The sequence below is a fragment of the Budorcas taxicolor genome, chromosome 2 (assembly GCF_023091745.1).
Source record: "Budorcas taxicolor isolate Tak-1 chromosome 2, Takin1.1, whole genome shotgun sequence".
Classification (NCBI taxonomy): Eukaryota; Metazoa; Chordata; class Mammalia; order Artiodactyla; family Bovidae; genus Budorcas; species Budorcas taxicolor.
In genome coordinates this window covers 25,697,093-25,720,423 of record NC_068911.1, presented here as the reverse complement: position 1 = coordinate 25,720,423, position 23,331 = coordinate 25,697,093, and the positions used below count along the sequence as shown (strand labels likewise).

At 39.9% G+C, this 23,331-nt stretch overlaps 1 protein-coding gene across 2 annotated transcripts in view; it reads left to right on the top strand.

Annotated features, from left to right (window-relative positions):
• The window catches only part of VPS35L (VPS35 endosomal protein sorting factor like), a 141,149-nt gene that overhangs the window by 60,918 nt on the left and 56,900 nt on the right, over nt 1-23,331 (top strand). For both annotated transcript variants that reach the window (XM_052654166.1, XM_052654175.1), the window contains exons 15-20: nt 6,044-6,090; nt 6,892-7,003; nt 7,533-7,649; nt 10,873-10,926; nt 13,849-13,929; nt 23,091-23,153. In XM_052654166.1, the coding sequence (XP_052510126.1) occupies nt 6,044-6,090; nt 6,892-7,003; nt 7,533-7,649; nt 10,873-10,926; nt 13,849-13,929; nt 23,091-23,153 (474 nt within the window). The remainder of the gene's footprint in view (nt 1-6,043; nt 6,091-6,891; nt 7,004-7,532; nt 7,650-10,872; nt 10,927-13,848; nt 13,930-23,090; nt 23,154-23,331) is intronic.

Sequence of the window (23,331 nt, the reverse complement as noted above, 5' to 3'; positions counted from 1 at the left end):
ATCTCTCTTTGCTATTCTTTGGAATTCTGCATTCAGGTGGGTAATATCTTTCCTTTTCTCCATTGCTTTTAACTTCTCTTCTTTTCTCAGCTATTTGTAAGGCCTGCTCAGTCAACCTTTTTGCCTTTTTGCGTTTCTTTTTCTTGGGGATGGTCTTGATTACTGCCTCCTGTACAATGTCATGAACCTCCATCCATAGTTCTTCAGGCATTCTGTCTATCAGATCTAATCCTTTGAATCTATTTGTCACTTTCACTGTATAAAGCGTCTGCCTGCAATGCATGAGACCTGGGTTTGATTCCTGTTCAGGAAGATCCCCTGGAGAAGGAAATGGCAACCCACTCCAGTACTCTTGCCTGGAAAATCCCATGGACAGAGAAGCCTGGTAGACTACAGTCCATGGAATTGCAAAGAGTCAGACATGACTGAGCGACTTCACTTTCACTTTCACTGTATAATCATAAGGGATTTGATTTAGTTCATACCTGAATGATCAAGTAGTTTTTCCTACTCTCTTCAATTTAAGTCTGAATTTGGCAATAAGAAGTTCATGATCTGAGCCACAAGTCAGCTCCCGATCTTGTTTTTGCTGACTATATAGAGCTTCTCCATCTTTGGCTGCAAAGAATATAATCTATCTTATTTCAGTATTGACAATCTGGTGATGTCCATGTGTAGAGTCTTCTCTTGTGTTGTTGGAAGAGGGTGGTTGCTATGACCAGTGCGTACTCTTGGCAAAACTCTCTTAGCCTTAGCCCTGCTTCATTTTATACTCCAAGGCCAAATTTGCCAGTTACTACAGGTATCTCTTGACTTCCTACTTTTGCATTCCAGTCCACTATGATGAAAGGGACATCTTTTTTGGGTGTTCTAGAATGTCTTGTAGGTCTTCATAGAACCGTTCAACTTCAGCTTCTTCAGCATTACTGGTTGGGGCATAGACTTGGATTACTGTGATATTGAATGGTTTGCCTTGAAAACGAACAGAGCTCATTCTGTCATTTTTGAGACTGCACCCAAGTACTCCATTTCAGACTGTTTTGTTGGCTATTAATATAAACTGCTCTTTTAACATTCTAAAATACAATTCGACTGGCAATGCAAATCTAAGACCAGTGTTGGTGATTGATAAATCCCTCTCAAGCATACATGTGTGTTGTTTTCATTCTTTTGAATTAGGGAAGAAACCCCAGAGAAAGGTAAATAATAGAAAGAAGAATAAAAAATTCTCCTTTTAATGCCTTTGGTATAAAAGTTCTTTTTATTCACATTGACATATTTTATTCCTTTGAGAATTAATCACATTAACTCTGGTTTAGAGGAAAGAGGTTTTATCTTTTAAGATTAGTTTATGATTTTGCCTATGGTTTACATGTTTATTTCATCTAGAAAAACAATGAAAATATGATATATGTATTATTTTTTAACAGCAATAATTATAAAGACTGTAAGCATATTTACTTATTAAAAGTAGAATTACACATCTCTAGAGCAGTCTGGGCTTCATATGAGTTAATCTTAGCTTAGAAATCAGAAATATGTTATTTTTCAAGATTATTTTAATTATTTATTATTATTTGCTTTTGGCTGAGTTGTGGCATGTGGGATCCTAGTTCCCAGATAAAGGATCAAACCCATAGTCCCTGCAGATAAAAGCACAGAGTTCTAACCACAAGTCCCTCCCTTGTTAGAAAACAGAAATGTGTTATTGACCCAACTTCTTTTTTCTCTTCCTGTACTTTTGGAGTGGGTGAATAACCCTAATCTGGAGACATCCTTAGATATAATGGTGGCTATGCAAAGCGAAATATGTTAATGAAATATCACAAAGATGTATCCTTTCCCCTACAAAAAAAGGTACATGAAGAGTCTGGTGAAACGGTCTAGTTAATTATATTAACATTATACCAATGTCACTTTCTCAACTTTGACAGTACACTGTAGTTATGTAAGATGTCACCATTGGAGAAAGCTTAGTGATGGGTAACCAGCACCTGTACTATTTTTGCAGTTTCTTATGAGTCTATAGTTGATTACAAATAAAACTTTTCAAAAATGTCATGAATTTGGAGCAGTTTGAAAAATAATGTTATAAACATGGTGTGGATTCCTCAGGCACTAGAGAGATGGATTTATGAGTACTAACATGGGAGGAGGGAGCCCCGTGCCAGATTCTTGAGCAAAAAAGGCAAATTGTCTCTCCATATTGATAGTCCATATAGCAAGTGTCCATTTTTGTAAAACAAAAGTCTTTTACAACAAAAGCTATATATTCATAGAACATAGACAAAGGCCTTGAAAGATTAGACACCAAATGTTGACACTGATGATCCCTAGGAAGAGGGAGTTGGGAATGAGGGCATGCATATTTTACTTGATACATGACGGTATTGTTTGAACTTCTGTCCAAAGGCACTTCTTATTTTTATAATTTTTATAAAAAGCAAATATATAGCCAAATAAGTGTAGGGGCCTAATGAAACTTCAAGTTCTGATGTGTCTGTAAATGTATATTCTGAGCTGCAAGTTTTTTAGTGTTTTATCTCAGCCAACAACAGGCTTGTTTCAACCTCAGCCTGGTTTGAACTGTTGTTCCTCTTGTTCTTGCCGAAAGTAGTCAATCCTGTCACGCTCTGAAAAAAAAAAATTAACTGCTAGTAGATCTTCCTGGGGTCTATAGCCATTTGGCTCTGTGGACACTTAGGGTAGTGACAGTGGAGACTTTTTTGTTTTTTGAGTTATATTCTTGGATGCATTTTTAGTGTATTCATCTTCTGTGAAAAGAGAGCTTTTAAGGCATTTGTCTTAATGGCCAGAACATTTTGTCCCTATGTTAGCAGTTGTCCCATTTTGTCTTTTCAGAAGTGCTGGACCAAGGTTTTCTCATTCATTTGTGTGTGTGTATGAGATAGAGAATAAGCCGCCCAAGGGCATGGATTTCTGTCTTGATTTCCTCACTGCCCTATTCCTAGTGCCTAGAATAGTGGCTGATTGGAAAAGACCTTGATGCTGGAAAAGATTGAGGGCAGGAGGAGAAGGGGGCAGCAGAGGATGAGATGGTTGGATAGCATCACTGATGTGATGAATATGAGTGTGAGCCAATTCCGGGAGATGATGACGGACAGGGAAGCCTGGTGTGCTGCAGTCCATGGGGCTGTAAAGAGTCAGACACAACTTAGTGACTGAACAACAGCAATAACATTGCTGTTGCTTCACAGGCAAGTGTTGAATGAGTGATTATTTGTGTGTGTTGAGGAGTATCAATGTGATCGTTATAAGAGTATCTCTTATTCAGCTTTCCCAGGAACCACTTTGATACTGTTCTTCATGAATGACTTTTCAAATATTGAATCCCCTACGAATGGGTTAGGGAGGTCTTTTGTGACATTGTCAATTTTATCATCAGTTGGGGTGCTCTGGCTGCAAGGAACACTTAACTGGCCCTACAGAGATAACTCAGTGTGTTCTCTTGAATAGCAAATGAAGGCCCTGGGCTCTGTTCTCTCTGCTCTGCCATCACCAGATAGCAGCACAGTGGCTGTAGCCATTCCAGGCATCACACCCAGACATGGCAGAATCCAGAGGCAGGAAGATTGGGAGTCTTCAGTTCCTCCAATTCCTATTTAAGAACAGGAAGACTTTCCTCTAAGCCCCCATCTCAGTAGCAAGAAAAATCGGTCATGTGCCCTGTCTAAACGCACCACTTGCAAGGGGAATGAGACCACCGTGATTGACTTGGGTCTGTGTTAGTTTGCTTAGTATATTCAGGCAGCTGGAACAAAACACCACATAGTGGGTGTGTTATAAATAACAGAAGTTTATTTCTAATGGTTCTGGAGGCTGGGAAGTCCAAGATCAAGATGCTGGCAGATACAGTATCTGGTGAGGGCCTACTTCCTGGTTCATAGATTGTATCTTCTGGCTGTGTGCTCACATGGCAGAACTGACAAGAGAGCTTTCTAGGGCTGCTTTTAAAGGGCACTGATTCCATTTATGAGGGCTCCACCCTTAAGACCTAATCACCTCCAAAGGCTCCACCTTCTAACACCGTTAACTTGGGGGTTAGTGGCGATTGATATTAGCAGGCTTCCATGATAGACTGAGTGGCTTTAAACAACAGAAATGTATCTTCTCACAGTTTTGGAGGCTGGAAAGTCTGAGATCAAGGTCCCAGCGGGGTTGGTCTGTGGTGAGACTTTTCTCCTTAGCCTGCAGACCAGTCTTCTCACTGTGTCCTTGCCTGGTCCTCTCATCTGTGCACATGTGTCCCTAGCTTCTCTTCCTTTTCTTATGAGGACAGCAGTCCTATTGGATTAGGGCTGCGCCCTTACAACCTCACCTGGTATTAATTAACTCCTTTAAAAACCCTATCTCCAAACACAGTCACATTGTGGGTTAGGGCTTCAACATATGAATGGAGGGAACATAATTCACTCCAGAACAGGACCCAACCTGATTTTTGTTTGACAAAGACAGAAATCTGAATAAAATAGGGGTTCTAGGGTATTGACAGTATCCCCACAATCAAAGATCACCTTAATTATTCAGGGACACCCAGGACACGGAAGGACACAGCTGAAAAAAGTGGAATTGCACTAAAAAAGACTCATTTTATTTTTTGATATCCTGGCCAGACTTAGGTGCAAATCTCATTTCTGCCACTTAGTAGGAAGTGTCTTAACCTAGCTAAGTTTTGGCTTCCTTATCTGTAAAATAGGGATAACAGACAGGGTCTCAAAGGCCATTGTGAAGAGTGAATGGGAAAAGGTATATAAAGCACTCAAGTGAAAGTGAAAGTCGCTCAGTTGTGTCTGACTCTTTGCGACCCCATGGACTATACAGTCCATGGAATTCTCCAGACCAGAATATTGGATTGGGTAGCTTATCCCTTCTCCAGGAGATCTTTCCGACCCAGGAATCGAACTGACGTCTCCTGCATTGCAGGCGGATTCTTTACCCATTGAGCTACCAGGGAAGCCCAGTGCCTAGTGCTGGGTGCCTGGTGAGTGCTCAGTGTCAAGGCTACTGTTATTAGCTCTTTTGTCTTGGGATTGACCTTGTCTGTGCCGTTTGAAACTTTCCTCAAACCACTGCACTATGAGATAACTTCTTTCTATTGATTTTCTTAATAACAAGAGCTCTTTTAAAGATGCATAATTGTCTTAAGATAGCTCTAAAACCAGTAATAGTATTCCAATGAGTAAAACATTTATTTTCTTTTGGGGAAAAAAATGCTTCAAAATGCACTTGAGAGGAAGTGGAGTGAAGAGCATGGCCTTTGATGCCAGACTTCCCAGGTCATGTCCAGCCCACCGTAACTAGCCATGTCATCTTGGCCCAGCCGTGTCACCGTTCAGTAGCTTGGTTTCTCATCTGTGAAATGGGAGAATTGAGAGCCTGCCTCATAGGGGTTGTGACAGGTGGCAGCATGACTGTCAAGTGCTTCTCCCTGTGACTGGCCCAGTGTTATTCATTTTACTTAGAGTTCAACAGACACCTTGTGAAAGGGGAGGAACACTGGGGGTCTAGAAGAGGTGGAAAGTGAAAGTCACTCAGTCATGTCTGACTCTGTGCAACCAATGGACTATACAGACCATGGAATTCTCCAGGCCAGAATACTGGAGTGGGTAAGCTGTTCCCTTCTCCAGGGGATCTTAGGAGAGGTGGGGAGTAAAGCAAATTTCATTCTCACTGGTACCCTAGAGCACAGGTGGTACCACTCTCATTGTCCTGTAGGAATCTGCAGGTGGCATGGTACCACCTGTATCATCTGCCTCAGATGATGAAAAGTAGTTGGTGAGACTGGATTTGAACCCAGCGGTGCATATGACCAGGGCCCTAGCTCTTCCCCATTATGCTAAATGCCAGAAGAGTGAGCTTGTTTTCTCCTCCATCCTCCCCATCCCACCAAACACTGAGGATTATAGAAATGGGTGTGTAAATGACTACATTTATTTTAGAGTATTACTTTGCAAATCTGCTCATGAGAAGTGTTACTTTAGATCCCCCAACTTGATGGTTTTTATTATTTTTTTTAAATTAGGCTCTGCTAACAGAGATGATGGAGAGATGTAAGAAGCTAGGAAACAAGTAAGTATTTTGAAATTCATAAAACCTGTGTTTGAAAATAGAATCAGTTGGGTTTTTTTGAGCTTGGCATGCTTGCATGGGCAAGAGGCCTACAGAGCAGCAGGATAGCACCTGACCTCAAGAATGCTGGAGTACAGTTGCCTGGCTTCTGATATTGTCTCCACTCTTTCTTAGCTTTATGACCTTTCTGACCTTTCCACTCTTTCTGACCTTTCTGTGTCTCCATCTCTTCATCTGTAAATTGGGTATAATAGCAGTGCTTTCCTTGTGGGGCTGTGATAAGTGATAAAGTCAGGATAAACTTGAATTCTTATCTTCTAGGCCTAAGAGGTTTCTCCTCCACTGTCCTTTCAGTGGTAGATGAGGAGCCTGGAGTGGGTTTTGTTCACCACTGTGTCCCTAGGTCCTAGAACAGTGCTTTTCATAGGTGATGTGGATATATATTTGCAGCTTGGATCAGTATTGTTACTTAATGTTTAGTTTTATTAGTGCACTGAAGGCTCCCTCCATTTCTTCTGTTTAAATGGATTTGGTTACTTTCCATCCACTGATCTGTGCACCCATTCACTCATCCATCCACCTATCTTCCATTCTTCCAGCCAGTTGAATATTTATCAAGCTCTGAATATGCACAAAACACTGTGTTAGTCTCTAGAGGTTGCCTTTTTACTGCAATCTTTTTTTTCCCCAACACTACCATTAAAGGGCTGTCAGTCATCTTTTCTAACAGCATATATCCTAAAATGAAAGCAACTTTCTTAAAGGGAAGCTCTGCTGACGTGGGGCATATGTGTCTTGCAGTGCCTTGCTGTTGAACTCTGTGATGTCGGCTTTCCGGGCCGAGTTCATTGCTGCAAGGTCCATGGATTTCATTGGCATGATTAAGGAGTGCGACGAGTCCGGTTTCCCTAAGGTAGGCTCTTGACTTAATCCTTGGTGGAGGACAGATAGGCAGTGTTTGCCTGACAGCTCTCCAGGGAGAGGGAATCTGATGTCGGGGGCAGCTCGGGCCGAGAGGAAAACAGGTGAGGGCTGTGTTTCTGAAGAGTGCAGAGGAGGACGAGTGAGCGACTGGGGTTGTGAGGCACGTGTAATTGCCGAGAGTCAGGCCTCTGTGAGTCTTAAATCTAACCAGTTGGCTCACTCTGAAGTATTTAGGAAAAACTTTGGTGTTATATCTTTAAAACTATATCTCCATCCATTAATTATGCAAAACTTTGTCCAGGAGAATAGTATGGCCCACAGACCGGACCAGTTCACAGAGCCAGCTCTTTGTTTCGACCTTCTCAGTCTAACTTGCATAAGTTTGTGGTAGGACTTCGGGAAATGGTCTTTGGAAGATTAACCTGGAGATAGGCCGACTATGACAGCCCTTGCCTTTATTTTCTTAAGTTACCCTGATTTTTAATTTCTGAGACCGTAATGTTTGCTATATTTCTTAGCATCTCCTTTTTCGCTCCCTGGGGTTAAACTTGGCCTTGGCTGATCCTCCTGAGAGTGATCGACTTCAGATTCTCAATGAAGCTTGGAAAGTTATCACTAAATTGAAGAATCCACAGGTGGGTGATAATTTAGACCTTGTTTTGACTGCTTTGTGCCCAAGTTATGTAGTCCGCTCTTTCTTTAAAAAATTTCTCTTTCAACTAATCATCCTTATTTTTTTTTAAATGAAATCTTCTTCGTTTAATTGTATTGTTTGTCAGCCTGTAATGGAGAACTTACAACTTTAAAGATGTATTTCTTGATTTTTGTGTCCCTATTATGTCTTATTCTTGTGGCCTTAAGATGAATGAGAACTGTAAAATTATGAATACTTGAAACTTGAAAAGACCTATAGCTCTGCAAAGAGCATTCTAAGTGCAGCAATCAATAGCACCATTGACCCTTGAACAAGATGGGTTTGAACTGCACAGATCCACTTATACGTGGATTATTTTTTTTTCAGTGGTAAATACCATGATATTATACAACTGTTGGTTGGTTAAATGCATAGAAGCGAAATTGCAAATACAGAGGAATCATGGATACAGAGGGCTGGCTATAAGTTATACATAATTTTTGACTGCATAGAGGATCAGTGTCCCTAAACCCTGCATTGTTTAAAGGTCAAATTATATTTGGATTTGAAAAAAAACAATTTATTGAGATAACTCTAAATTGAAGATCAGCAGTCAAGCCAGTAATTAGCAAAAGGGAATTCTAATTTCCATCCCTTGAATGTACAGCTGAAGCCTCTTTCTCCCCATACTTCTGACACGGGAAGTCTTAGGAAGAGGAACCAACTGATTTTAGTTGCTATAATGCATGTAGTCGGAGAAGGCAATGGCACCCCACTCCAGTACTCTTGCCCGGAAAATTCCATGGACGGAGGAGCCTGGTGGGCTGCAGTCCATGAGATCGCTAAGAGTCGGACATGACTGAGTGACTTCACTTTCACTTTTCACTTTCATGCATTGGAGAAGGACATGGCAACCCACTCCAATGTTCTTGCCTGGGGAATCCCAGGGACAGGGAAGCCTGGTGGGCTTCCGTCTGTGGGGTCGCACAGAGTCAGCCACGACTGAAGCGACTCAGCAGCAGCAGCAGCAATGTGTGTAGTGCTGGTCATCATTGTCTAGGTTTGGGTTTTATGCCTCACTTCCTTTTAGGGAACATGCCAGCGATTTATGTGGGTACCACTGGGGAATGGTATTGGCTGTCTTTGTGGCCAAGCTTCACCACACTCTGCACTTCTGTCCTATGTACTTGTTCATTTAGTTTGTTGTAACAGCATATAATAGAGCATGTGGCTTCTATACAATAGAAATTTATTTCTCATAGTTCTGAAGGCTAGAAGTATAGAATCAGGGGGCCAGCATGGTTGGTTGGAGAAGGAAATGGCAGCCCACTCCAAGATTCTTGCCTGAGAAATTCTGTGGCCACAGCAGCCTGGTGGGCTACAGTCCGTGGGGTTGTAAAGAGTCAGACATGACGTAGCAACTCAACAGCAGCAACGTAGCATAGTTGGGTTCTGATGAGGACCCTTTTCCCGATTGTAGACTGTCAGCTTCTCCTCATCACATGGCAGAAAGAGGGAGGAAGACCTCTGGGGTCCCTTTTACAAGGGCACTAATTCCACTCACAGGGTATTCACCCTCATGACCTAACCACTGCCCAAAAACCCTACATCCTAACATCATCACATCAGGGGCTAAGATTTCAACATATGTGTTCAAGGGGGATACAAACATTCAGACCGTAACACAACAAGTAAGTGAATATTGGAGGTAGCATTTGATTGGATCATTTATTGAGAAGGAAGTGTTAAAATGAACCCAGTTATAAACCCCTTACTGGGTATTTCCCTGGTGGTCCAGTGGCTAAGACTATGTGCTCCTAATGTGGGGGGCCCAGGGTTTGATCCTTGGTCAGGGAACTAAATCCCACATTGCGCAATTAAAAGATCCACATACTGCTACTAAGACCTGGTCAAATAAATAAATTTTAAAATAAACCCTTGTTAATCACCACATTTATGATAGTGTATTAAGGACAGTGGTATAATTTAGAAAAATTAGAAGCTTGTTTACACAATTGTGTACCTGTGTTGTGCTCAGCCATGTCTGACTGTTTGCTCCATGGAGTAGAGCCTGCCAGGCTCCTCTGTCCATGGAATTTTCTGGGTAAGAATACTGGAGTGGGTTGCCATTTCCTAAACCTATGTTCAGCAAAATCTTTGCTAAACTCCAGCTATTGAAATTCCCTGTTTAACTTAAACTGATTGGTAATGAAAACAGCTTATTTAGGATATTTATGTCAAAAGCCTCTGGGCCTCTGGTGCCTGTACTGCAGGACTTAAAAGCAACCTTGCATCAAAAGCTCATAATAACAATTTTCTCCAGACTTTTAACTTCATACTGTCCTCATTAAGTCCTTCTTAGCATTTCTGTTAGACCTTAGAATGTTCCTGTCTTTTCTTGTGTGAATGAGATAACTGTTTTCTCCCCTCCACTTTCTTCTTTCTTTTCTGTGAGGTGTCAGAACAGAAGAGGCATCCTTGCAGACTCTATTTTTCCATTCTTTTTTGTTGGCTGCGCCTTGTGGCATGTGGGATCTTAGTTCCCTGACCAGGGTTTGAACACATGGCTCCTGCATTGGGAGCATGGAGTCTTAACCTTAACCACTGGACTGCCAGGGAAGTCCCAGATTCTATTTTTCCTTGGACATTTTTTCCCATTTGCCTGTTTTCTGGAGCAGACAGCCTTACTAAGTTGGTCATCACCGTTTCCATACCCATCTCATTATCTTTCCTACTTGAATCTAACATATCCTTTCTTACCTAAAACCTTGTGCTTTCTTAACCCTTTTACAACATATATACATCTCCCCTCTCTAGGACAAATGGTTTGTTTTTAAAGGCAGGAGACCTGTTTTTTCTCAGGACATTGAAATGTCACATCTTAAACAATGCTTGAATTTTCTGTGGTCCTTGAGACGTGATGAGGACTCCCCAGTGTTATCTCTGCTGCCCTGCGGTTCTTCCCGTTCTCCAGGCGGGCCAGAGCTTCGCAGATTTCTATTTTGGTCCAAGTAGTGATTCTGGAATGAAAGTCTAATTAGTTTCAGGCAACTTTTATTTTCTCATCTCATCTCTCAGAGGTAGAATCTATCAATGGACCAGAGTTTTCTGTACATGACTTTTGAAATCCCTATCAATAGTTTCAGAGCCCTTGAAGGAATTGGTACATTATGAGTTTTTGCCATATGGTCAATTGTAAAGGCGTCTTTGCTTTTTCTTTGTAGGACTACATTAATTGTGCTGAAGTGTGGGTGGAGTACACCTGCAAGCATTTCACGGTATGTGTACTATGGTATTGTTTTTGTGGTATTATGTGTTGTATATTTTTTTCATGTTCATAATTGTGAATAAGTCTAGCATAGACCTTTATGCATTTTGTGATGCTAATTATCCTTAATTTATGAAAATTACACCTTTTTCAGTATAATGTAATGAAGCATTAATATGTGAGCTATAACAAAAGGGTTCACACTTACATGTAAGTTTGGGAAATACTGCATTCCACAAAGTTAAGCAGATTTTTTTTTCCACCACAATACACCTTAGATGCTTATTGTTAAAGTTCATTGTGACTTTCCATGGAAGTCTAGTCAGCAGTGTTTCCCAAACATATTTGATTTGCTTGTAATTTAATTTTTTTCTAAGCAAGCAAAGATGCTTCTTTCTCAGCTTGGGAAATACTGGTCTTGTCAATGAGCAGAGACTTTAGAAGCAGGTAGAAGTGGTTTTAAATCCTGTTGCCAGGTGTTTATTTTAATCAACTTTGAAAAATATTGAAGTTTAACCTATATGAAGAAAGCTTACAGAAACAGCAAGTTTGCTGTTCAGTGAATCTTTACTGATACACCCAGGGAGTCATGGCCTAGATAAAGAAATAACTCCCCTTCCCCACCCCAACCTGAAGCCCCCCATACTTCCCTCTCAGTCATGGCCTTGGAAGTTGAACATAAACACCATCTGGCCTCTTAACTCCAGAGATGGCTTTTGCCTCATTTTAAGCATTATTGTAAATGTTAGTCTGTTAATTCTCTTTCTTTCATCCAGTTTTTGTTTTATGGAAACTTCTAGCACATGATCTCCCTTGTACTCATTACCCAGAAGTGACCAATTTATGACAAATGTTGTTTCATTTGCGCCTTACCCCTTCTCCCCACCCCTGGATTATTTTGAAGCGCAGCTTAATCATCGTGTTTCACCAGTCAGTATCTCAGTGTATAGCTCTGATATAGAATTTCCTTTTCTGAAACAAAATCTCAATATATTATCCTAACTGAGAAAATTAATAATCTTTTAATACCATTGAAACTTGATAAATATTCAGATTTCCCCTCGTTGTCTCAAAAGTTTTTCATACTTTGTTCAGTCAGGATTAAAATGGGCTAAGCGCATATGTTGTAAAACCCTTTAATTTGAGTCCTTTTAACCTTTAAGTTCCCCTCTCTTCCCCTCTTTCTTTCCTTCCCTCCCTGTTCCCCTCCCTTTTTACTCTGTTATTTATTTATTGAAGAAATCGGGTCCTTTGTCCTGTAGAGTTTCCCGGTCTGGACTGGCCAGAGGCATCCCTGTGGTGGTGTTAGCATGTTCTTCTGCCTCCAGCGTTTCCTGTAAATCGGCTGTTAGTTCTGGAGACAGGCTCTTCATCAGCCGTGTATTTGACTTTCTGACACCATGGCTGCTGGTGTGGTGCTTCTCCTGGAAGGCTCATGGTATCTGGTTGTTTCTCCATGATGCGAGCGGCCATGAAAGTGCATTCATCTCATGGTTTATCATGGGTTGCAAAATAGTGATTTTCAGAATTATTATCATTTCTCCTGTATTTGTTAGCTGGAATACTTGTATTGATATGAAGAGAAACTTTTCACGCCACATAGTTGGTTACCCTGAGGTACAGTTTGTACAGAAAGGCAAGATGCTCATTTTTGTCCTTGTTACTTACTAGGTTTTAGAATGAGTCAATCTCCTAGCATCCCCAAAGGTGACCAGTGAGTAGTAGTTGCTGTTGATATCTTCAGGGATTCTTGGGTTGAAATATATTTGCTGTGTATCAGTCCTTGCAGTTATATTATTCTTACTGATGCTCAGTGGTCCCATCTTCATCCAGTGAGTGCTTTATTAGGGTGGCTTCTGAGTCCTGACATACTCTCTGTAGTCCTTGATACCTTCTTTGCTTTCTATATAAGATGCTCCAGCCTCCCTTGTACTTCCTTATCCCACATTTGGAATCAGCCCTTTCTCTAAGAAGCTTTGGTTCCTTTCAGTGCCACTGTGAGATTTTTTTTTTTTTTAGTGCTGTGACACTGGCTAAGCCATTTAACTTCTCTGAGCCTTAACTTCCTTATCTGTAAAATGGGGATAATGATGTCCATGCTGGGGAGTTCAATGAGCATAAAACGAGTACATACTGGCAACTGTTTAGATGGTGTGCTATGTGCCAGGACGCTGCACTGCTTCAAATTGACCTTGTCAGTAAACTTCACTGTTCCGGTTATACAGACCAGACATCAGCTTGCTTTTTCTGTAGAAGGCCACTATTCCTGTATGTGAGACCCTGTGGACCACGTGATCTGTTATGATACACGTGTCCGTCATTGCCACTGTACATAAAGCAACCGTAGACCATACATGAGTGAGCGTGACTCTGTTCTAGTAAGTCTTTTTTATGCACACGGAAATTTGAAGCTCATACAATTTTCCTTGTCACCAAATACTATTCTTTTAGTGTGAATGTAAAATCATTCTTTGCTCCTGGGTTGTATGAAAGCAGGCACCAGGGTGGATTTAGGCTGTAGTTGGCTGGCCCCTAACACAGCTGAGAAAAGTGCGGTGCAGTGGGCATTGGGTCACCCAGCCTGTGCTCTTCTCACAGAGCCTCGCTGCTCTTTGCAGCACCGGGGAGGGGCCCAGGGTGGGTGGGCAGAAAGTGGCATGTTGGATTTCACCAGCACTCAGGGAAAGCTGGGACAGTAATACTCCAGAACCTTGAGATCAGTGTTTCAGTCCTGACTTGGTGCAGACATAGCTGTCTTTAGGGCTGTGATATGGGTGGAATTTTCCCTCTAACATTACTTGTAGCAGAGTAGTTGAAACTGTTCCCTGGAAGGTGTGTGCTATACTCTGAAAATGTTAGTTCTTTCTACCAGAAAAATGGTCAACAACTGTCATTCAGTGTCTAACACAGGTCTAATTTTTTCCCCTCTTAGAAACGAGAGGTGAACACCATTTTGGCTGATGTCATCAAGCATATGACTCCAGATCGTGCCTTTGAAGACTCCTATCCTCAGGTGACAGCTTTATGTTTCTCATTTCCACATTGTCAGGAATTTTATTCTGTTGCATTAAATAAGTATTTTGCATGGGGTTCAGGCTGTCAAGTCAGGTAATCCTGGATTTGAGTCCTAACCTTCCCATGTCCCAGCCATGTGCCCTTTAATCAGTTACTTTGTCTTGCTGTGCCTGAGTTTTCTTACCTGTAAAATGGGAAAAATAATAGTCCTGTCCGAGTGGTTGTGAGAATTGAGTGAGGTGTGATGTGGGATGTACAGTTGCTTGGCATGAGTAAGTAAGATGGTTATGTTCTTCAGTTAAGCTAACCTTTTATTTGGAAATAAATTCAAACTTTATTGGGAAGTTAAAAGAATAGCTCAGAAAGCTCCTATTATTTTTTACCCAGATTCACTAACTGTGAATATTTTCCATGTTTACTTTATCATTATCATTGTATGTACACTTATGCACACATATTCCTACATGTATATGTAAAATTTTTTAAAACCAGTTGAGGGTAAATTGCATCCATCATGCCATTTTTGCCTCTAAAGAGTTCAGTGAGCATTTCCTAAGAACAAGGACATCCTCCTTTATAACCACAGTTTAGTTTATCAACTTCAGGGAATTTAACATTAATATCTTACTTTCGCCTCTCCAGTCCATATTCCAATTTTGTCAGTGGGTTCAGTGTCCTTAATAGCAGATTTTTGTTTCCCCTCTAGTATAGAATCCAGCTCAGGATCACTTACTGTAAAGTAACTTCAAACCTAATTAAGATTTTATTTTATATTTGATAACATGATGTTCTGGCACTTATCGCCTAGGTTGGTGCCCTGACTCACTTAATATAAGAAAATTAGTTCCATATTCTTGTACAAATTTTAGAATTCTTACATTTTACTCATTTAAGAATTGTTCACCACTTGCTAATTAAAATGGCTCATTATTACAATCTGCTGAGCAGCCACTAGCTATTTGTTGATGGAATGAAAAATGACATAGTTGTGCACAGCAGGCTTTTGGTCAGTACAGTAGAGTAAATAAAATGTGTAGAGAAGATAGGTCATGCTTTTGTGGGTGGTCAGGGTCTTGGGGTCATATGAAGACTGATGTGTGTTAAAATTTTATTATTATTATTTTTTGAAACACTAGAAACCATTCACTTTTATTAATAACCATGTATTAATTTCACACAAGGTTGAAATCAAACATTTTACAATCCACAGTATGATCCATGATCAAATCAGATTAAAAGTAGAGAAAGATACTCATTTTTCTGATAAAAGGATGTGAGGATCATTATTTTTATGACTTACAAAACAAAGCCTAGGAAACACTTAGGAAACAAGAAATACACTAATTACGTGCCTTTTCTGGAAAGGGTTTCTAATACATTTTTAGGTTATTACAGAAGGTGTCTTTATTTCAACATTGTCAAGTAATATACTTCCCTTATGTTGATATTATAAAGATACATCAATACTGTAGTGAACTGTGATTGTGTTCTTACAATTCAAGTGATACAACTATTGAAAATTTAGAACCAACTTTTGGAGAAGTTCCCTGGTGGTCCAGTGGCTAAGACTCCGCATTCCCAATGCAGGGAGTCTGGGTTTAATCCCTGGTCAGGGAAATAGATCCCACATGCTGCAACTAAGATCTGATATAGCTAAATAAATAAATATTTAAAAAAAAATAGAACCAACTTCTGTCTTACACATCACGGCAGCCTCCCAGGATATTTCATATCAAAGACAAACATCTCTGTTTAGATGTTCATTGTACATTTTACATTACAGTATTCTTCATCTTCTAATGGAGAATAAATAGAAATGGTTGCAACACAACATAAAAAGGCTAATCTTTGAGGCATAAACCGTCAAAAATATGTTGTCATTCACACTAGAGACAAAGCATAGTATGGATTATTTGAGCATTGAATTACATTCATTTTGCTTTTCAACTAATCTCAAATCAAGTCATTGTAAACAAAGATACATTGCTAATAAGTGTAGCTTTCTAACCATTAACCTTCATCTCATGATCCTGGCTAATATATCCATTTTCTATGTTTTTTTAACTATGGATTGCTCTCTACAGTAATTCTCCTTCAGAGAAAATTTAGAAAAGAGGATTAATGAAATACTTTCTAGTATGCAGTCTCTGATATTTATTTCAATTTGAGTTTTGATTAAATACTTTTCTACATATTTGTTACAACATTTCCATAGGTTTCTGGTATAAACTCTTGTTTTCTGATGTATGTTTAGGGCAAACGTCTTCCATCACTTGTTCCATCACTCTCCAGCATGTGTTCTGAGATGTTTAGTGAGATGACCACTATGACTAAAGGCTTTGCCACTTTCTGTACATTTATAAGATTTCTCTCCAGTATGACCTTGCAAATGTGTAGTAAGGCTTGAGTTCCGATTAAAGGCTTTGCCACATTCAATGCATTTATACGGTCTCTCCCCAGTATGGATTCGCTGATGTTTAGTAAGACAAGAACTGTTGATAAAGGCCTTGCCACATTCCATACATTTAAAACATCTCTCCCCCATATGAATTTGGTGATGTTGAGTAAGATTTGAACTTGTAATAAAGGTTTTGCCACATTCTTTACATTTGTATGGTCTCTCCCCAGTATGGATTCGAATATGTGCAGTTAATGTTGAACTTCGAATAAAGGTTTGACCACATTCTGTACAATGATAAGGTCTCTCGCCAGTATGAATTCGCTGATATTGAGTAAGATGTGAGCAACGGATAAAGGCTTTGTCACATTCTTTACATTTATAAGGTTTCTCTCCAGTATGCGTTCGCCGACATTGAGTAAGAGTTGAGTTCTGATTGAAGGCTTTGCCACATACTGTACATTTATGAGGTTTCTCTCCAGTATGAATTCACTGATGTTGAGTAAAATGTGAGCGAGGGATAAATGCTTTGCTACATTCTGTACACTTGAAAGGTTTCCTTCCTGTATGAATTTTCCTATGTCTACTTAGATCGGATGAGTTATTAAAGGCTTTCCCACATATCTTACACTTGTTTTCTTTCTGTGACTTCTGAATAGTCTGCTGTTGAACCAGTGCTGAAGACTGATTAGAAATGTTATCATATTCACTACAATTATGAGTCTTCTCTCCAGTATGAGTACTCTTTATAGAGAAAGACCTGACATCTGATAAAAGATATTTGTACATTTATTACTTTTTGAATCCCTGTGTGAAGATTCAGGTCCCTGATGTTTCATAAGGTTTGAGTCTCTTTCAACCTTATACCCAGTTTTATTGCCTGAATCTCACTCCATCATAAATACTCTTGCAATTATTGGGGCTGGAGCTCTTACTTAAGGGTTGACTCATTTCATTTTATTATATATCGAAAGATCTTCCATATTAACCATACCATGGGATGTATTGAACAGTGATGGTTGGATTATATCTCTTCCATTATTATCAACATTACCCATTTTGGCATGGGGAGAAAATATCTGTTGGTGGAAGACTAATGACCCACTGCTCACAAATCCCTCAAATTGATTATATTGTGAGTGTTCCCCCTCATTTTTAAATTTCTGGTGTTCAGACATGCTTGAATATTTGCTTAGTCTAAGGCTATATTGAGTATTGTTTGAATGAGTATTTGTAGTAGACACTAGATTACCTTCCCGGCTTTCTACGTTTCCTTTCAGAGAACAGGTATGTTTCAAAAAAGGATGGAAATCTTTTCTTAAAAACTTACAGTTCTCATCAGATGTTAAAGACTGAAGTTGGTGTTCTCCCCAGTTTGACTTGACTTTTTGCAGTAATGTTTGCCTTATGTGTAACTATCTCAGTTTCTTTATGTCCATATAAACATCCTCTCTGTCTTTCATATGGCCTCGTATGTTCCCAGTCATTCATTAAATGTAAATTTCTGTGGTGAAATACTTTATATTTTCCTAGGTTTGCTTTTGGGAATACATCTTCTAACCCTGGATTCTTGGCATCAAATCCTGGGTGTCATGAGGAGACAAAGCTGGGTATATGGCCACTGTCTTCATTCTCCTTATATTCCTGGGCTCCTTCACTTGCTCCAGAAAAGTGACAAGGTCCGGCTTAGAAACCACAAGGCCCAAAGTGGCCAAGTTCCTATAGTTCTCTAACATCACGTCCCTGTATAATTCCTGTTGACCAAGATCCAGGCATTCCCACTCCTCTGTGGTCACATCCTGGAACATAAGCTGTCTCTTTTTCCCTTTCATCAAGAGGCTCTTTAGCTCTTCTTTGCTTTCTGCCCTAAGGGTCATGTCATCTGCATATCTGAGATTACTGGTATTTCTCCCAGCAGTGTTGATTCCAGCTTGTGCTTCATCCAGTCCAGCATTTCTCATGATGTACTCTGGGAATATGGCTGTTGTCTCCATTCTCCTGATACTCCTGGGATCATTCAGTTGCTCCAGAAAGGTGATCAGGTCCAGCTTACAGACCACAAGATCTGAGAAGCTGCCATTTCCTCCTCTTCTTCCTGCTGCTCTGAGTCTTCTCTGATGTGCATTAAAATTTTAGTTGAGGAATTCTGATAAGACCTTGACTGCCAGTGACCCAATTTACCGAAAACTTGAACATAATAATTTTAATGCCATTCATTCCTAAAAGACAAGGGAATTATACTATACTGTCATTCTGTTATATGCAAAAGCAACTTTGAAAGATGCCCAGGGGTCAGCCTATGTTCCAGACAGCTGCCCATATTGGTTGTGAGCCCTTTGTCTTCAGCGGGGGGGCACATCAGGAGAATAAAACTGCAAGAGTCTGTGAAGAATAAGCTTACTCCAGGTCTAGGATAGGGAAGGTGCAAGGTGAGCCTGAAGCATTTTCTTGTGCCAGGAAGTAAGGAAGAACTGCTGCGGGCAGGTGAAATGAGCACGGGAGTAGCGTTAAAGGGGCTGTCATGGACCCCAATTTGAACATCAAAAGAAATAAACACAATAACGAATTGTAATCCATTGAGTAAAATAAGAACGCAGGAGTTGGCCTTTATGAAGAATAGGTAAATAAGTAGATATAGATGAGGGGTCAGGCGGATAGGGGTGCCATCAGTGAAATGTGAAAGAAATGGTAGAGTTGAAAAATCACTGTTTGCAGCCATCTCAGTAAAGACAAGAATCATTCTTCATCCTCAGGCAAGAATCATCAAGGAATGCTAAATCTGGAGGGGATGTTCGATGAGAAGCAGGATATTTTCGTATCTCTTCCTGTAGAATGAACGTTAGTTGTAAGGGGGAAAAATAGTGACTGTACGGTGGAGAATTTGGACAGCCATTGACAGTCAAAATCCATATCAGCAAGTGGGATATTGCATGCCTGCAGATACGGTACCCTGAGAAAGACACAGCATCATCCATGTAGCATTCCAGTCGAGAATGCATGGCTGACTCTAATTAGGAGGTAACACTGCTGCTGCTGCTGTTGCTAAGTCGCTTCAGTCATGTCCGACTCTGTGCGACCCCATAGACGGCAGCCCACCAGGCTTCCCCGTCCCTGGGATTCTCCAGGCAAGAACACTGGAGTGGGTTGCCATTGCCTTCTCCAATGCATGAAAGTGAAAAGTGAAAGTGAAGTCGCTCCATCGTGTCCGACTCCCAGCGACCCCATGGACTGCAGCCCACCAGGCTCCTCCACCACGTCCAAATTGAGGTACATGCTGAAAGGTAATAGCCAAAGCATTGCCAAATCATTGCCGTCAGTGCTACAAGGGTTAAGGAACTGTTTCAAACCAACACAGACTATAGAGACATGAAAACAGAATCCGTTCAATGATCCTGAGCGGAATCCTGTCCTGCAGAGTGGAAAAAATAAGGCTGTTAAGAACTTACTGACACAACTGACAAGCCTGGGATACAAATGACAGATTGAAGTGTTAAAGTTATATCAGTATTAACTTTTCTGAATTTGATAATGACAAAATGGAAATATCAGAGAATATGTTTATTCTTGGGAAATACAAATGAAGTATTCAGGGGTGAGGGACATGATACATGCAAGCTACTTTAACATGGTTCAGGAAAAATGTAATATGTCTTACCTCATAGACAGGATAATAAAACAAAGTTAGCAAAATACTAAAGATCAATGACTTTGGATAAAGAGAGCATGGGAGTTTTTTTAAGCATTTTTAAAAATTATAAAAGTATAAAAACACATTTACAGGAAACTTGGAAAATGCAGAACAAAGTTACATATAGTTCCACTATATATTACAGTTTTTTTTAAGTAGATAAATTAAGATTTTTAGTTGGAGTTTTAATGTCAAACTCTCAAAAATTAGTAGAATGAATACACAGAAAAATAGAAGGATATAATAGACCTGAAAAACACTATGAACCAATTCAACATAATTAAGATGTGTACAATTTTCACACAACAGCAGGATACAAATTCAAGTTCCCATAGACTGTAAATCAGGAGACACTGGAACATATCCAGGAATGTGAAACAAGGTGCAAAAATTTCATAGTCTAAAGGTATTGAAATCATAGAGTCTGTTCTCTTATCACTATGGAATTATGTTAGAAATCAGTATCAAAAAATATTTGAAAATAACCCACATGTTTTCAAGTATAATGTAACGTTTACCAGGAGAGATCTTTGGCTTAGCCACTGAAAGCCTCAAAAAAAAAAAAAAAGAAAAACCTGAAAAAATGCAGAAGGTAATTGCAGAGAAGAAAGCACTTAAATGAGAAATAAACGTCAAAATGAGAATTAATATCAAAGGATACTTAAAAAAAAAACCACGAATTTGGAAATTAAATGTCCACTTTTAAATAGTAGTTGTATCTAAGAAGCTATAACAAGGAAAATTAGAAAATATTTGTAACAGAATAAAAGTGAAAAGAATTTGTTGCTGAAGTTGCTCAGTGCAGCTAAACACAATGTGGAATCATGAATAAGGCATCATGAAAACAAATAGTGGACACTAGCATAAAATTTTGTAAAATTTGAACAAAATCTGTACTTTAGTTAATAATACTGTATTACATGTTAGTTTCTTGTTTGGAGGTTTTTTTTTAATGACATAGTATTTCTTTAGAGAATTTTCGAGTTTTTTTATACTGTTCTTTTCAACATTTCTGTAAGTTTGAAATGATTTCATGGTAAAAAGTTATAAATACACAATCTACACATTTTTAAAAATTCTTCCATTGGATCAATAGATAGATGAGGAGATAAAGCAAATAGAGCAAAATATTAGCCCTTGTAGAATCTCAGTGGTGAGTGAGTGTTTTCTATATTTCCATTGAATTTTTTTTGTGTTTCAGCATTTCATAATGATATATTGAAGGGAAAAAAAATCTTTTTAAACATTACTTGTAAGTGTGTTAGTGTTAGTCACTTAGTTGTGTCTGACTCTGGGACCCGCCCCCCTGCCAAGGGCTATAGCCTGCCAGGCTCCTCTGTCCATGTAACTCTGCAGGCAAGAACACTGAAGTGGGTAGCCATTCCCTTCTCCAGGGGATCTTCCAGACCCAGGAATTGAACCCAATTTTCCTGCATTGCAGGCAAGTGCTTTACCATCTGAGCCACTAGGGAAGCTCATTTGTAAGTGTACTTAAGTAGTAAAAAAAGATTTCTTGTTCTAAAGGGTTAGTTGCTGTGGACAACGTTTCAGGAGCTATTTGAACCAGACCATATTGCACTATCTTTGAATGCTCTGTGTCAGAACATTGTCATGACGTTTTGAAGTCCTTTTGCTTGATGACCTAGTCAAGTGCTTAATTACGAAACGGTGTGTACTATTAGTATTATGTATTTTTGACCATGAGCCGTTTACTTTGCAGATGATTTAAACACCAGTGTTTTTAGTATAAGCAGAGTAGTTGTCAGTAAATTTTCCCTTCTTGACAGCAACCAAGGATAGGAGTTTATATTTCATTTAGAAAAAGTGCCTCCTTGGTCCTCCCATGCCAAGGCTGTGTCAGTAGACTCTGCGTGTGTCAGGGTGAGGGGTGGTGGACATCAGTATCTGGGTATCCAGGACAGGCCTCACAGACTGTGCCATCATCCACGGGTAGTGCCGTGGCCTTTGACCTCGCTGTCAGACTCAGACCAGTGTCTCTCCACTGAAGTAGTCAAAAAACCCAGGACTACCATGGGCTCGATGGACGTGAGTCTGAGTGAACTCCGGGAGTTGGTGATGGACAGGGAGGCCTGGCGTGCTGCGATTCACGGGGTCTCAAAGAGTCGGACACGACTGAGCGACTGAACTGACCATGGGCTAGAATTGTTGTTCAGTTGCTAAGTATCCAACTTTTTGCGACCCTATAAACTGCAACACCCCAGGCTTCCCTATCCTTTACTCTCTCCCCAAGTTTGCTCAAACTCATGTCCATTGCATCTGTGATGCCATCCAACCATCTCATCCCCTGTCATCCCCTTCTCCTCCTGCTTTCAGTCTTTCCTAGCATCAGGGTCTTCTCTAAGGAGTCAGTTCTCTGCATCAGGTGGCCAAAGTGTTGGAGCTTCAGCTTTAGCACTAGCCCTTCCAATGAATATTCAGGGTTGATTTCCTTTAGGATTGACTGGTTTGATCTCCTTGTATCCAAGGGGCTCTCAAAAGCCTTCTCTAACTCTAACAGTTCAAAAGCATCAATTCTTTGGCACTCAGCCTTCTTTATTGGCTAGAATAGGGATCTATAAATCACGGCCCATGTAGCCCAAATAGTTTTATCGGAACTCACACCCAGCCATCTGTTTACATATTGTCAATGGCTGCTTTCCAGCTATAGTAGCAGAATTGAGTAGTTGTGATGACTTACTTGTATGGCCCTTTATAGAAAAAGTTTACCCACCTCTTGAATATTCATAGCTGACTTGATCAGAGAACTTGGACGGGCAGGCACTGCTCTAAGCACTGTAGCCGAGCCATCCCATTTAATCCTCCCAGTGAGCAAGATACTGCTTTGGAGAAGAGGAGGTTGAGGCTGAGAAGTTCTTCCTCTAAGTGTAGAATAAAATGGGTAAACTCAGACGTAACCTAACTAAGATAAGACTTAACCTAACTGAATAATTCCCTATTCTTTTGCACACCAGATTTCCCTAATTGTAATTGTGATTGCATGTTATGAGACAGGGTTGCCTTTTTAAAAATATCCAAGTTTTACTAAAGATGTGTTTTTCATTTTGTTTTGCAGCTTCAGTCAATAATTAAGAAAGTAATTGCACACTTTAACGATTTCTCAGTTCTTTTCTCAGTGGTAAGTAACTATCTTGAACTATTTTTGAAAATTTGTATCTGAGTCAGAGGTTCCTTTAATGTCTCAGTAAATTTTTCATGGTGTCCTCGACCAAAAAAAAAAACAAAACAACTTAACAGTTCCTTTTTTTATTTAAAAAAAAAAAGTAGGCCTAAACAATTTAAATATTTATATCATA